The sequence below is a fragment of the Molothrus ater genome, chromosome 1 (assembly GCF_012460135.2).
Source record: "Molothrus ater isolate BHLD 08-10-18 breed brown headed cowbird chromosome 1, BPBGC_Mater_1.1, whole genome shotgun sequence".
NCBI lineage: Eukaryota > Metazoa > Chordata > Aves > Passeriformes > Icteridae > Molothrus > Molothrus ater.
The window spans coordinates 34079377-34095462 of record NC_050478.2 but is presented as its reverse complement, the minus strand read 5'-3'; the positions used below and the strand labels follow the sequence as shown (position 1 = coordinate 34095462).

At 40.2% G+C, this 16086-nt stretch overlaps 1 protein-coding gene across 2 annotated transcripts in view; it reads left to right on the top strand.

The window, feature by feature from the left end:
* The first annotated feature begins 12778 nt into the window (after positions 1-12778).
* The window catches only part of SKAP2 (src kinase associated phosphoprotein 2), a 119476-nt gene continuing 116168 nt past the window's right edge, over positions 12779-16086 (top strand). For both annotated transcript variants that reach the window (XM_054515516.1, XM_036406434.2), the window contains exon 1: positions 12779-12924. In XM_054515516.1, coding sequence (XP_054371491.1) covers positions 12876-12924 — 49 coding nt within the window. In that variant the 5' untranslated portion in view covers positions 12779-12875. The remainder of the gene's footprint in view (positions 12925-16086) is intronic.

Here is a 16086-nt window from a genome sequence, read left to right as displayed (position 1 = left end):
TTCTCAAAGTGGGAATTGTCTAAGAAAAATAAGTTGTTGAAGAAACAAGATGGCCAAAATCCAGATAAACTATTCTAATGCACCTCATTGTCTTACATGCATATACATTTAAAATGGAAACTTTTCAGTTATCCCAGCAAGGAAAAAACAATTCTGTTACTGAAATGAATATGATAATATTGCATCTGTGTCTTACCATTAGCGTCCTTTTCAGAGAAGGTCTTATTTCTCTCAAATGTTCTAGGGGATAGGAAGAAAGGTTAGTTGTACTTATTCTGGGACCAATCTTGCCCTGTTACAACTCTTAATTTTTTCTAAAACCTCTTTGAAAACCTTTCTGGATTTGATTTATTTTTCATCCCAGTCCCAGATAGATACAGGCAATAAGCAATATGCCCTCTGCTTGCTCCTTTCCAATCTTGTATGCACAGTTATTAATCTTCATAATGTTTCTCAGACAGGTCTTTGTTCCCTAATGACTCCAGGCACACCTTTGGGCATATTAGTAGGCAAAACCCCTGGTGTTTTTCAGGAAAGATTTCCCATAGTTTAGCTTATGAACCAAGTTCTGAATGTTTACTTAGGCACTCATTCAAATCTAGACTGAAATTTTTAAAAATAGCAAGCAGTTGCTGCCATCAATGTTGCATGGGCTGAGACTTTTTTCCAATGTATTTTCTACACTTAAGAGCCTAACTTTTGTCGTAAGTTAATGTCACCGAAGTTGCCTAATCCCATTTTTAAAGTGAACCTTTGCTGTGGCAATCATTTAAACTTAAAATGTGGAGTGAATCAATATATACATCCCTTTAAAAATACTACAAAAAATTGCAAGGAATTTAGATTACATGCCACATTGCCCGTCTTCAGAGTTCTAATATTTTTGTTTCAGAAAAATGAATAAAAGGAAAATATACTTCATATATTGTAGTGTCAGCCTACCAAATGTCCATTAAATATGGAGGACCCAAAGTCACAAAATTTACAATAAGATGTGATTCTAAAAGCCACATAGCAGTAAAAAAAGTCAGTATTATTCCTTAGTCCTACTATTTAGAATTAAGGAATGAGTTAATTGAGTTTGTGAAAGTCATAACCTCTTCAAGAACGCTTTCTTTCACCATGTTTTGTCTAAACATTATTTATTGAAACAATTTATTAAGCAAATTAATATTTGGAAAAAAATTTGTAATTTTCAGGCTAACTAACCTCATTGTCAGTAGTGCAATGTCCCTCATTTGAAACAGGTGCTCCATTGACATTATTTTAGAATTGATTAACTTTTTACCTTCCCATTTTCAGAGGTGGAACAACACTTCACCTATTACTTCTCAGAGTTTATCTTACTGCTTAGGGAATTATGTTGAAAAGGTAAGCTCTCTTGTGAGCTGGGACACAGTCAGCTTTGCAGGACAGGCCAAGCCAGACTACATCTCATTCAACAAAAGATACTGCACCAAAGTAAATATTTAAGATTTCCTATTATTTTTTAGCTATTACCCATACATTTATTAATTATTAGTTACACTATTATGTTCATTCCCTCCATCCTTTATTGCTCAATAGCCTTCTGCCTTCCAGTTTGTAAGGGAGAGGATTTACACATTAAGAAGGCTTGTACATAGAAAAACAGTATGAACAATTTCTTGGGATGCAGTCTTTGTTGCACTGACTGAAATGCCAAGCCTCCTACTGCCTCAATACTTTTTAGCAGTTCACTTCATTAGGTCCCACCTGTGAAATGAAAAGGAATATGATTATTGAAGAAAGCTTGCTTTTACTTGACAGGTTTCAAGTACCAGATTTAATTATCATGCCATAAACTGACAATTTCAAAGGATAATGTTCAGATAAATACTGTGTTAAAGCCAACACATTAAACACATTCTCATTATGCCAATTGGAATGGAAACAATATTTTCCTTGCCATGGGCACATTAGAACATGGTCAGGCAGGAGCTGTAACAAAAACAGGTAACATTTTTATTATCATTAAGGAGAATATGTTCAGCTTCAAACATGGAACTGGACATCAATTCCTGCAGGCAGCTACTATCCATAACATGTAATTTTAAATGAGCCATCTAAGAATGTGGTGGTTTTGGTGCTATGCATTTATTCATGTATGTCTATGTATGTGCCCAATACTGTCTTGGAAACTTTTTGGTTTAAATCTCATTAGAAATGAGCAAATGTTTCTCAGATACTTAAATTATTTAAAATTTCATGAAAATATGAAGATGAATAGAGATGAGGTGCTATAAATTCTGTAGAGAGGCTGAAGTGTGAGTTCAAAAGTTTTAAGACCTAAGAGAATCCACACTGTAAACGGTAGGATCTTTCATACATGCCAGACTGCAAAAAACCTCCCTCAGAAATCAACCACAAGACAAAAACTGTTTTAGTAGATCTGGTGCTCAGCTTATTTAGAAAGAAGGCAATATATTCTGCAAAAGAATAGATCAAAGGTAACTACCTGTTTGCTCCTCCATGCACTCACAGGACCCATGTGATCAGGAGTCCCTTACTTGAGAGCTTCTCCTGTCCAGAGAGGCTACTGGGCTGGTGGGGCTTCCCAGGTCCCTCAAAAGTGGTGTACTTTTCAAGCAATACCCAGACATACCCAGATACTCCTTGCAGTGAAAACAAACCGCTGCATATCTCCTCCATTTTCCTCTTTGATTTAGGAACATGTAGAAGTAAGTGTTGAGCTTGACATCATTATTTATTTTCTTTTATAGAAAACTGATAGATGCAGCTAGCAACCTGTGTGATAAAAGTACTATGGCTACCAGTATGCCATCCCCACCCTTTTTAGATAAATATATTCTACGAAATGTGACAAAAACTGTGCCAATCAGATTCTCCTCCTACAGTCCTGCTTTCAGATAAGCCATCTACAGAGTGCTTTACTTTGCTAGTGTCACAAAACCAAAAGAAAACGAAATATGGAGGAGACAGAGATTGAGAGAAAAAGGATAATCTTTTGAGTAATACACCCTTCAGATCTATGTTTATGAAGCCACAACACGGGAGATTAACAAATCTTGCTGCAGCCTTCCTGAGGTACAGATGATATAGTCTGGATCTTCTCTAAGTTGCTACTCTTATGTTACTGAATTTTTTGAAGAAAAAGTTAATGATGTTTTGAAGGAACTACAAGTGAACAAGGTTTCTTCCATTTAATTTCTGCTCTCCAAGTGACCTGATTTTGCTGAAAAAGGAGTGAAGGAACTGTCCACAGGGGTTTTCACCCCAAGGTGTTTGCTGTTATGCAGGACAATGCTGGGAAGCATTGATGTGTTGCATTTATTCAAGACTAGTACTACTCTAGTACTGCTGTATCTTTGACTCCCACTACATTCCCATTGCTATTGGACTCATCTCTTGATGCATCTCTGAGAAAGAATATACATATCTATACATTGGTGCTGTTAATATGTAATTCACAAAGATACTTTGGTTTAATCATATTGCTGGCCAGCAAAGATCTGTTGCATAATTTTGGCAAAGCATCAATACCTCTTTAACCACACTCACACATGTCAATTTTTATATGCAGAGCCATGTCCCATCAGGACAAGAATGTGAAAATTAATTCAGATGACATGCGGTTGGTATGGTGCAAATAAACATTGTTCTGACATATCTCAAAGGCATTTGCATAACTGCAAGGTGCAGGTGTTTCCAAGAATCCCTGGCATGGCTTTTGAATGACAGAGTATTTAGCTTCAGGCTTCCTGGCCAAAATACATTCCAAACACTATGGAAAGAAAAGAAACATACCAGCTCATATAATAATTCCTAAATATTACTCTATCAGATGGTGATGACTTTCTGAGGAAACTACAGATAAGCTGGGGGGAGAAAGAAAAATCCCAAGAGAAGGCAGCTGTAAGTATGGATATGAACTGGCAATCCCAAATACATGAGACATTCAAATCCTTTGGATTAAGTTTCTGCACTAACTTGGCAATGCTTTGAGATAGATAATTCTTTTCCTGTTGCTTGCAGTTGACATGAATTTACTGGAAGCACTGACTCATGCTTAATTAGTGGTGCCTTGGGTTATTTTTATATTGTTGTCATGTGTTTATAGCATCTACTATTTTTAAGGCATGTTACTATTCTTCAGAAGATTTCATTGGGATTTGATACAATGACTGTTACATAAGGTATTGAAACCTAAAACCCATATATTTTATACGTATATATTTTAAATATCTTGTTATGACTCAATTCCAATCAGACAAATCTATGGATGATAAGCTTTCTTCATGTAAGTCAGTTAATCAAGTAATGGATTGGTTATTAGCTAATACATGGAGTTGGCTCCACACCTAAATTCCTCAGAGATAATGAAATTATACCTATTAGAATTATTGCACAGCTCTTTGTATCTGCATAACAAGACTTTTCTATCTGTGAGGAGAGTAGGAAAGTGTTAAAATTTTAAATCCCTGGCAAACCTCAGAGGAAAACATCTTTGTTTGCAGTGTTTGTTCACCACATGGTGCATGCTTCAGAGGGTGTTAAATCAGCAAAACTGCTGAATTTGAAATATCGGAAACATTCATCTGCCTCTGAATTCAGTTATGCTATATGTAAAGATTCCAAATAGAATCTGATAGTATAACAGCAATGTGGAATTGCATATTAAACATACCTAACCTGCCATTAAAACCCTCTAATTACAGTCATCAGAAGAGTCCCTGTGCTGCTACTTGTCATGCAATATCTGTATCTCATTTTAATGGGAGAATATAGTATTTCTGATTATGTCGCCTAATGTACAACGAATGAAAGTTATGGGCCTGAACCTGCTCCCATGGAGGTCAATGGCAGTTTTGCCATTGTCTTCAATTAGAACAGGATGTCATTTTACGACACTAGAGTTTCATTTGCATTAATTAATTTACTTAGCAGGTAATGAAAAACCTGAAAAAGCAGCCCTCTGGCTCATGAGTCTGGCACCGTCTTTAATATTTTCATTAGGAATAATTGCATTGATAAACTTCTAAGCAGAAAAGGGTAAGCTAGATCAGTGTATTAGGCAAAATCAAGCAGCTGATTGGGAAGCCCTGAGACTGCCTTCCATGCCCTGGCCTTGTTTTTTTTCATTTGTCAGTGACTAGGCCTAGGATGTTGAATCTTTAATGCTTAGTGTTAGATTTAGGCACAACAGTTCCATACTTTATGGATGAATATGATTTATACATCACGGAGACATTTGCTCAGCAGACACTGCAGAACTGGTAGCTGGTTTTTGGGTCAGTAGCCTCAATGGGAACAGCAAAGATAGACGGGAGATGAGGCTGAGGGGCTTCTTCACATCATGGTTGAAGCCAGGAGATCCCCACCTGGGAAGATCCATACAGATGTCAGTGAAGGCAATTACAATCCTGTGGAAGCAGACTTATATAAGGTGCTTTGATTTCTTAAATTACATGTAAACCAGATCACTCTCCTAACTTTTTTAGCTTTTAAGGTGCTAACAGCATCTACAATGTTAGCATCAGGCTCATGCCTGGGAAAGATAGGAAGCTGCAAAAACAGCAATGGAGAGAGTTCTGCCAAATGAGAAGGATTGCACTGTGTCAGCTGCTGGTGATGTAGGGTAGCCCCAAAATGCACACTCTGGCACTGCAGAAATATAAGGACTCCATACATAAAACTTCTCACAGAAAGGACAGGAATTAAATTATATTCCAGTGAGTCAGTGACAGCTGAAGGATTACAGTGGCCTGCTGTACTGGTGGTATGGCCCAGCAGTGCATGCACTTGTTCAGGATTTCTGTGATCTGATCTCCACAGGCTGCCACATACTTCCCCTGTCTAGAAGACAGAAGTCTGGCAAAGCCACTTCTCCTTCTGGGCACTGCTTCTACAGCCTGGGGGTAATAACTCCTCTTTACCTCCAAAGGTTACTGTTTTGGTTGGGTTTGTAAGGTGCTTAGTTATCCAAGTGTTGGGAGCTATAAAACAACAAGATCAATTGAAAACCCGTCAGTCAGAACTTGAAAACCCATCAGTCTCTGTATTCAGAGCTTTTTATTAAATTAAGAAGTAAAAAAAAAAAGTGAGACAATATTGGCTTGAAGTCTGCTTGTCCTCTTTAGCATATTGCTGTGATTGTCCTGGAATACTTTTAGCCAGGCACACTGTACTTTATGGACATTACTGTAGAAATACTTGCTGAGAAACGCTATTTTATTAATTGGGTATTCTCACTGTAAGTCATGTGATATCCCAGAAGACACTTTATTTATAAAGTGTATTTGCATCAGGAGTTTTTCAAGGTTCTCTATTTTACAAAATAATAGTTCACAGCGTAAACTAAATCCATCGAGGTGAAGCTTATCGGCTGAGCACTTAAATAAAATGAAATCAAATGCCATTTCTAGTGGAGACAACAAATGCTTCTTATTTGGCATGATATTTTACATATCTATGTATCACTTTAAAGAAGGTAATTGATGATGTTCATCTTGTAGAGAAAATAAGTTTGCATGGCAAGAAATAAGTCCATATATCTGCCTCACTTGGACCAGTCTTTTCTATATGAAACCTGAAGATTTTCAACTGTTTCCCAGAAACAATGCTGAATTCAGACAATTAAAATTATCTAATTTTAGATTTTATGATATTTTTCAGATTTGTTACTCTTTGTGACAATCACAAGAGTAGAGAAAAAAAAGAAGCTAGAAGCTAGGAATGCCACAAGGAAAAACACTGGGTTAAACACATTAAGACAAAAATTCATTTGGGCTGTTTTAAAAAGACAGAGAGCTAATGCCTATGCATATGATGCAACATTTAGCTCTTCTTGTAAGTTAAACAATAATCTGTCACATATTAATTTTTTAGGCTGATGGAATCACTCTTCTAAAGCGCCCTTTGACTTTTTAACAATAAGAATAACACAGCAACTTCTTTTTTAACTCTTAGCTTACCACTTCACTAATTTATTTGAAGGCTTGGTGTATGAGAAATGCCTCTTGTTCAGAAAGTTCTTTATTTCTTTTTGAAGACTGGCAGTTTAGAGGCTGTGAGCCTGTATTCTGTAGCTTAATGCACAAATTTTACTCAGATTTTACTCTGATTATGATTCAGTTCCACTTTAAAACTGACTGTTTTATTTCCCCTGTGAAGGGAAATATAGCATTACACAGAAAATCTTTGCAACTCTTGAAACCCCATTTCCCACCTCCTTTTTTGTTACTCTTCCTTCTACAATATACAGAAGAGGGAAATTTAAAAAGGGGTTTGCCTTGATACTCACAAAACACAGACAGGTACACTTCAACTGCCTGTGCCCAAAGTCTTCTGCTAATTATTGTCAAATTTACTTCCATGTCTCCAAAGTAACAATTTTTTGCTTGATTACATAAGGACACCTGTTCACCTATTGAATTCTCCCTAAAATCTGATTGCTGGTAGATACAGTCTTCAAATACTTTCTTAAAAATTTCTTGAAAATCAGCTGCTGAGTGAAGGATGGAGAGCCAGACTAATGACACCACTGTAGAAGAGTCACCTGGGCTCAGTGGTACCTGCTCTGTTTGGTTTGCAGGGTGGTCAACAAGCAGAAGTTTTCTGACAGGCCAAAAGACAGAGCAATCCCTCCAAAGTGGCCACAAAAAATGGTTTCCCTTTCTCAGTGATGGAGGAAGAGGCATGGAGAAGAAAAATCAGGGCAGTGGCTCAGATGATGGTGAATGCCTTAAGGCACAGGACCAGAACTGATCAGATAGAACCCATTCCACTGCAATAGGAAAAGGATGTAGCTCTTCATACAGAAAGGCAAGGAAAAGTACTCTTCATTAATTCCATTACCTATGGTGTAATTTGTTTAAAATAGGACTCAATACCATAGTTAATAAGAGGCAAAAAGAACTAGAAAGAACACTAAATTTAGATAGAGGTTACATAGCTCCTCATTACTTAATCTACCTCTCGAGAATGATGAGGTTTACATTTTACTTCTGGAGAATGCAAGATGATGTTTTAGCATGTTTAATCACCAAAGTGTTATTAAGAATCTTCATGGCTCCAAAATATTCATTAGATATCAAGATTGTATAGGGGGTTAAGAAAAATTTACGTAAGATCTAATTATTAACTCCAGTCAAACAGAGCTTCCCTCCCCACTTCCAAGAACCATACTCATCTGCAGAAAGACCCATCAGGACATCTCCATACATCTTGAAGAGGAGAAATGGGGAGAGGAAGAGTCTTCACTTCTTCAGAATTTCAGATGTTGAAGAACAAAGGGTGAGATACAAACAAGAACAAATGGATTTAGTATGAGCTGAAATCTCAGCACTCTTATTTATCTGGTTGTCTCCAGACTTCATTGGCACCATTTGCCATGATAAGCAGCGGAAGTCTTCTTCTGTAACACTTGGGGAGTTATCTTTGGCTTGCTTTCATAGATTTTTATGAGAAAAAATGTTGACTGAAATCTCATACCTGTGCCAAAACTAACTTTCAGGATGTTCCATTAGAATAAATCCAGCTGGAAAATCACCTCTCAACAGGATCTTATTGAAACTCTGAAGCCTTTATCTGATAGGAACTCTCTTAATAATTTTTTTTAAATAAGACACTGAACTTGATGAGACATAGAATATTTTTTGTCTAATAAAATATCAAATAATGCACAATCCTATACAATCTAATGGATGCTCAGATAAAAAACTTCTTATCCAAAAATGTTTCCCACATGTAATGCTAGAAAACATAATTCAAAATTATATTAATTATCCTATAGTTTTGATAACAGAAACACCAATCTTTCTTTGTAGAGGTAATTCTTAGGTAAAATTAGGCATTGCTGGAAAATAGACAAGTACAAAATGAAAAGCTATGCCCTTGTTGCTCCATATTTGGAAAGCTGAACACTTCAGCATCAAACCCAATAGTTCTGAAAGCTGAATGGGTAGTTATGATATGGCATATAGAAAATTATCTAGGGGACAATTCTTAGAGTTTTTCAGTTCAGCACGTTTCTGTGGTTGTATAGCTGGGAAACATGAAGAGGGAAGGGAATGACTTCTGTTTCTTGAGATATGTCTTTAAACCTGGGAGTTGGGAATTACTCAAACCGAGGTTGTAAAATAAGAACAGGTAACACTGAGAGCAAGACAGTATTGACCTGGCAAGTACTCCCTAAATGGTAGGTTGCCTTCATGAAGCAAAGTGCATCAGTTTTATAATTCAGAACACTTAACAGTGACACCCAAGCCTCCAAGCTGCAGAAAAAAAAGTCACTGTGGCAATTTTTCAGCATACAAACCAATAAAGAAACACACACCTGGTGTTCAAAATTTTTGCAGTCTTGCTGAGTACATTTTAGTTCCATTTGTTATGATCCCATAAACAGAAGAGTGTGTTCAGATCATGTTTGATGGGCTGAATTCTAAATGCAAGGCCATGTTTCCACATTCTAACATAGTACAGTCAATGCAACTCAACTGTGCAAACAATATTTGAATGCCTCAAGGTTGTTGCTTCTTTATGAAATGCCTGTAAGAGGACAGCAAAATAGGAAGCTTTCATGGAGAGGTATTCTGAATAGAAGATACACAAAATCATAATGAATTGTTACATGAAGTATTAGCTTTTCTTTTGCTTCAAAGTTAATGTGTTAACTTATTCTCAAAGCAACTGTTGTGATGTCCTGAATGCATCTCTCCCTGTGAGGAAGTAATTTAAGCTTGAATAGTAGCAGCAAATCCTAAGAAAACATTAATGATGTTTTGCCAGAGGAAACAGGGTTTGAATCTGCTTTTCCACTATTAGAGACAAGAAAAAGCCTCTGCTTTTCACTGTTAGAGACAAGAAAAAGCCTCTGCTTTTCTTCAGTGCAGCAACTGCAGTCAAAAAGCATACAGGGGTGCCATGTTTAGAGCACTGTCATTCAATAAGATAATTTCCTGATTTTTAAACAGTTTTTGTGTGTATAAAGAAAGCAATTCTGTAAAGAAAGTCAGTGCTCCTTCCATTTAACAGCTCTATGTGCATACCAGAAATCTTTGCCAACTACTGTTCAATGTAATTAAATAATTAAAAAATATAAATATTCGGACTATTGACTAGCTGTTTTGTTTGGAGTCCAGCAAAAGAAGACAGACAGCCAACAGGGCCAAGAGATGAGAACACAGAGTATCCCCAATGAGGCTGCTGTTGCCTGTGTGAAATAGTGCAGGGATCAGGGCAGGGAGCATGCACTGTAATCCAATTAATTTTCTATTAAAGGACATGTACAGAACAAGGAGCAGCTGCCTACAGGTCCTGTTTCATTCATCTCCTAGAATCTAAATTTTAAAAGCATGGCTGCAGAAGCGTGGAACATTTAAGGGAAAAATGCTGGGTTTCCCAGTAAACAAGATATGTCACATTTCCTTAGGGAGGCAAGGCAGTAGTGATGCTGCTCCTGAATGGGAAAGTTTATTCTTCCCACAGCTGCATTGCTGTAGGCTCTCTGCAGATCCAGGTAGGCAACTCCTCCTGAATTCCCTGTTTTCATAGCTCTCCTCACACAGAAGGACAATAAATTTCTGTGTGTTCCCTGTTGCGTTGCTTCCCACACTTCAAGAACCCCTGATCCATGGGCCTGATTAGGCAAGTGGTGTGTCTGGTTTCCATGAGGCACAAGCTGTGGAATCCTCAGAAACCAGGCTGAAACAGCACTGAAGCCAGACTTGTTTCAGGAAGGAGTCTGTTTTGAATTATGCTTCCTATTAGTGGTAGATTTAAAAATTAGGGAACTATGAGTAAATCTGGAACTTAACAAGGCTTAAAATAGGCCTGGGTCACAAATCTTGATGACTGTGTGACGGGCTGGTCTTCACTCCAGCAAGGAGGTCTTTAACACAAAAAGTAAGTAGAAAAAGAGTGACTCCAGAGTGACTGGAGTATGGGGGATGGGAAATAATAAAGGTAAGTTACTTCTTCCCCATCTTATGTTCTGAAATACAGGAAAAGTTTACACAAATGGTAAACATATGGAATAAATTAGCAGGAGAGTGATCTCAAACCAAAGACTACAACAGAGTTCAAGTGACATTTCTGGAACAGAAATGGATGGTGCCATAAAGTCAACACAAGAAAGCAGGATTATGATTAACCTGAAAAGGGCAAGCAAATTAGACTACAAGCCATTTTCTTATTCCTTATGGCAGCTTCCCAAGACTGCACATCTGAAATGTATAATTTAACATAAGCCCAAAGAGCCTTCCTTGCCAACTACAGAAAAATTAATCAAACATATTCTTGTACCAGATGAGTGGTAGGTATTTATACAAATAAAGAGGCATGATCTATTTATACACATATGCACCCAGATCCCTGGGCATGTTTATTATAGTTGAATTGAAACTAGATAACCAACATAAAAACCATTACACAACATTATACAGGTCAATTAGTTCACTGCTTGAGTTTCAGCCAGGCTGGCCATAAAGTCAGGTAATAAAACTGCAATGCTTTGAAAACACAGATGTATTTGAAATGAGTTGCTCCATGTGATTAAAAGAGATGTGAGAGGTCAGAAGAACAATATAATCTAACACCACGTCTACACTGTAGACTTCAGTGGCCACAGCTACACCAAGCAGAAGTAGGAAATTGTTTAATACCTGACTGCCACAGCCATACTGCCAGCTGTGCCACAAGTATTAATGCAATTACACTGGTATAAAGCTGAAATTTCATGAATGGAACTTCGTTTAATTGTTGTTTTTCCTACGCTGGTATGATATACAGATGTGCTAACATAACCACAGCTCTAACACAAACACTCTCTGCAGCAATAACATAGATACAGCCAAAACCATCCAGGACACAGAAACACATGCTAAGAATTTACTTTGACTATTTCTACACTAAATATATTACATCACCAATGTGCTCCAAATACATACAACTAGGGATTTGTGGGAAAAACATACAAAAGCTGCCTCATAAGAAACACTCCAGCGAAGTTGTCCCTTCTAGCAGCCCAGCTGTGTTGCTTAGCGACAGTATCTCTCTCTTTTTGTCGCTGCTCACACACCTGTGCCAACAGACACCGATATGAACCCGCCTGTTCCCACTGCTTCAATGATTTCCTCAAGTTCCACGGCTTGATTTTGCTTGATTTTGGGATATTGGCACAGGCACGAGGCTGGGCTGCAGGCTGTGGTTGTCCGCCATCCTAAACTCTGACACTGGCAATGACAGAAAATCGAGAGGGACAACGTCGGCACCGCGCAATGAAAGAAACATGGAAAGACGTCTGGAAGAAATTAAATCCCCAAAGCACCACCCTCCACAGTCACCGACCCAACCCTGCCCGCCCCTGTGGGAGGAGAGGGGGACGCCAGGCGATAGCTTGGTGGGCGGGACAACCAATGGGTCAATCAGAGAGAGGCCTCGGGGCATTCTTATCCAATAGCCAACTTTTCCTGCCCTTCGGGGAGGAAGGCGTGGAGGGAGCCGACGCTGGGCGCCACATTTGGTTCTGGCGGGGGCGGGCCGGCGGTGCCCTCACGCACGATGGCCGCCGGCAGCCATAAACACGGGGGGAGGGCCGTGAGGCGCAAGCGCTGCGTCGAGGTGGCGGGTGGAACCAGCCGGCAGGAAGCCCCGCCCCCACAGCATGAAGCTCCGCCCAGTGCTGCGAAATCCCGCCCCCAGCGTGCCGAAGCACCGCCTTCGTGGCGGGAAGCCGCGCCCCGATCATGTTAGACTCCGCCCCCCGGGCTCGCGGCCGTGCCGCTGCGGGCGGGGGGCGTGGCCTCCGCTTCCTCCCCGCGGGGCCGGGCCCGGGCCGGTGCGAGCCGTCGAGCCCCGCCCGCCGGGTGTCCCCGGTCGCCCCCGCCGCCCGCACCATGTCCGACGCTCCCGGCGTCCCCGGGGACGTCTGCAGCCTCTTGGCAGGTGAGAGCAGGAGGGAGGGCTTCCTTCCCGGGGAGGCGGGCGGAGGGGAGGCCGAGGGGGGCGGGCCGGTGGGGGTGTGACGGGCCCGGGCAGCCGGGGCGTTGCGGGGGCAGCAGCCCCTGGAGCCGCAGCGGAGCGCGCCTCGGTGGGCACTGGGCCATCGCTTCCAGTGCACGGGTTCGGGGGTTCTCTCCTTCCCATCCCCCCAGTTCCTCCTCCCCGGCTACTTCCTCCCCCCGTGCCCGTCCGTGGGGAGCCGCAGCGCTCCGGCTCGCTTCCCCGCAGGGAGGAAGGAGCGGCCCGGGCCCCCGTCCGCGCCCGGGAGCCGACACCTCTCCCCGGCCGGGAGGTTCGGGGCTGCGGGCACCAGCCGGGGTGAGGCGTTCGGGGGCTGCCGCGGACAGGCGTGCGGGGCGTGTGACCGCCGGGTGACCGCGGAACCATCCGGAGGAAGTCTCTGCCCCCGGGATGTGCTGGCAGGGCAGACTGCCCGCATCAGCCGAAAAAAAGTAATGAACTTCCCCGCTGAACAGCTGAGGAGAGGACGAAAGGGCTGCTGAATTGCTGGGGTAGTGTCACATCAGGCACAACACCTCTGACCGTGACTGTCCATGCTCTCAGGATGCGTTGGAGCGTAGGGATGGGATGATTTCTCACCGTGAAAGGTTATAATGTCAGTACGGAATTCTGAATGCGAGTGGCTATCTTTTACCTCAATGAACTCGTATTTAATTTTTTTTGGTTGTTGTTGTTAATTAAAATAAATAGAATACTTAAAGGTTGGCTTTTCTGGTATCTTTATCAAAAAGTTTGGTATCCTGAAACTATTTTAATTTCAGTGGGACTCTTCTGAGAACTTCTGTTTCTGCCGCAGGAACTTGTGTAGATCTGACTCTGCCATTCAAATTACCCATGCTTTTTGAAATCTTCCTTCTGAGGCCAAGCACTCAATTACATGGCTGGGCACCTGCCAGAGTCTAGTGCAGCTCATCACCTTTACAGACTATTATTTTTTTTTTAACACTTTGATTGAAAGAGCTAATACTTGAAACATATTGCTCTCATCACATCTCATCTTTCTGCCAACTGTCTGAAGTGTTTTATAGCTGCAGTTTCTATGTTACTTGCATATGATACCATCTGTATTAAAAATTTGCATGGAAGGCCACTAGAAAAAAAAAAAAGGAAAGCTTCTCTTGATTTCATATGATGGAATAGATTCTTAATCCTTTAGAAAAAGTAATTACCCTTAGAGAGCATTTCTAAATCTTGGTATTTTCTGTGGCAATACTGAATTCTGGAACTCATGGTCAGATGCAGGACATATATGTTTGTTTTGGTGCTAATTTCACTGAGTGAAGCTCATCTTGAAACTCTCCAATGTTTTAAGTGCTTTAAATTTTTTTTTTGAGGGGAAGGATGTGATACAAATGGGATCATTTGAGATCATTACTTCTTTCTCAGTCATGGTACCTCATGTGCACAACCTGTCCTTCCTTCCTTCTTCCCATCTTTATCCAGTCTGCCATGGAAAGAGAGACACGGAAGTTTGTATTTTGAAGTGAAACAAAGAACACCTATTTTTTCTCAAGATGTAATGTACTTTCAGAGTCACTATGAGCAGCAGCCTAAGTTATACACAGGTATCTAATGTTTGTTGAGTATGTACAGCTTTAGCTTTTCTCATTTCTTTTTGTGCTGTCTATAGAACTGAAATTGAGAAGGCAATGGAATGATTTATCAATCATCTTTAAATATTTGCTTTATTACTACATGTAACTAATAGTTTGCAGCTTTTAATTGTTACCTTCAAGGTTAACCTTGTAAGGTTATACACTGTTAAAATTAAATAACCTGCTTATTTTTGAAAAATAAATAATGGCATGACTTTTTACAGTTTGTGTTAAACTCTCTTTTTTGAGGTTATCAGTCAAGTGCATGAAAGTTAGAAATGAGAGTAATCCAGTAAACTTTAATCCAGTAATCCAGTAAACTGTATGAGCAGTTCTTTCACTGATATGTGTAGCATCTCACAGTCTTTTATGTAGGCTTCTTCTTTTTTTTTTTCTGCTCAAACTATTCCTGTAGTGAGGATGTATAGTAATGGAGGAGGGAAGGGGGCTCAGTAATATCTTTACTATTCATCAAGAAACTGTTACACCATACAAATACCACAGTTAGTAGATAGTTATTAATTTCTGCATGCTCTTCTTCGAGGGTGCTTCTTAATGTATTATTTTAATGGCTCACAGTTATTGATCCAGCACCTCTTTGAGATGAGGGAATATTGTTTTCCCATCGGTAAAATTAGTATAATAAACAAGATGTGATTGGGGTCGCAAAAAATAATCAATGGTGGAACAGAATTAGAATTCAAATTCACCTGCCTCCATGCTGTGCTGGTTTCTCCAGATAATAATGAGTTGGATGTCTGTTAGTGGCCATTGCAAGTGCCAGGCACTTCTTCATATCAGGTTCAGTTGAGAACGTGCAGCTAATGGGTAGCGACAAGCACTATATTTTAGTCCGGTGTTCACATAGCAGAGAGGCCCTCACAGGTGCAAAATCTCATAAGTACTGTGCTCTTCTGCTCTTCCTCCTTTTCTTGGCCTTTTTGCCTATGATTTCCAACTTCTGCAACAAGTGGAGGAACGATCATATGGATTTCCTTACCCCTGCTTACTCTTGATTGATGGTTGGAATATGTCCACCCACCATGGTGAACAAGTAAGGATCCTACTGGAAAACCTACTAAGTGCTCCTGTAGTTAAACATGGTGATAATGGGAATAAACACACCAGGGGATGAATTAAAGTTGCACAGGAAATTTTCCGACTTGTGAGTGCTTTACTTTGAACCTAAACAATATTATATCTTTAACACAAAAACAAATTCTGTCACACATGCTGGCAGGGTCATTATAGTTGCATATCAGTGGCGCTGAAATGTTCCAGGCAGAAGCACAGCTTGAGCTCAGGGCTAACTGCATTAGTAGGAAACAGGAGGAAGCCGTTTCTGTAAAGTTGAAGGGGAAAGGTCAGTGTGGCAATAGACTTATTGCAGAGGATTATTGGGATTGCACAATCCCATCCTGTCTTCTCTGACTTGTTCAAGTGGTAGGAGGGAAACACTGGAGACAGAAACAGAGTCCTCTGGTCATGA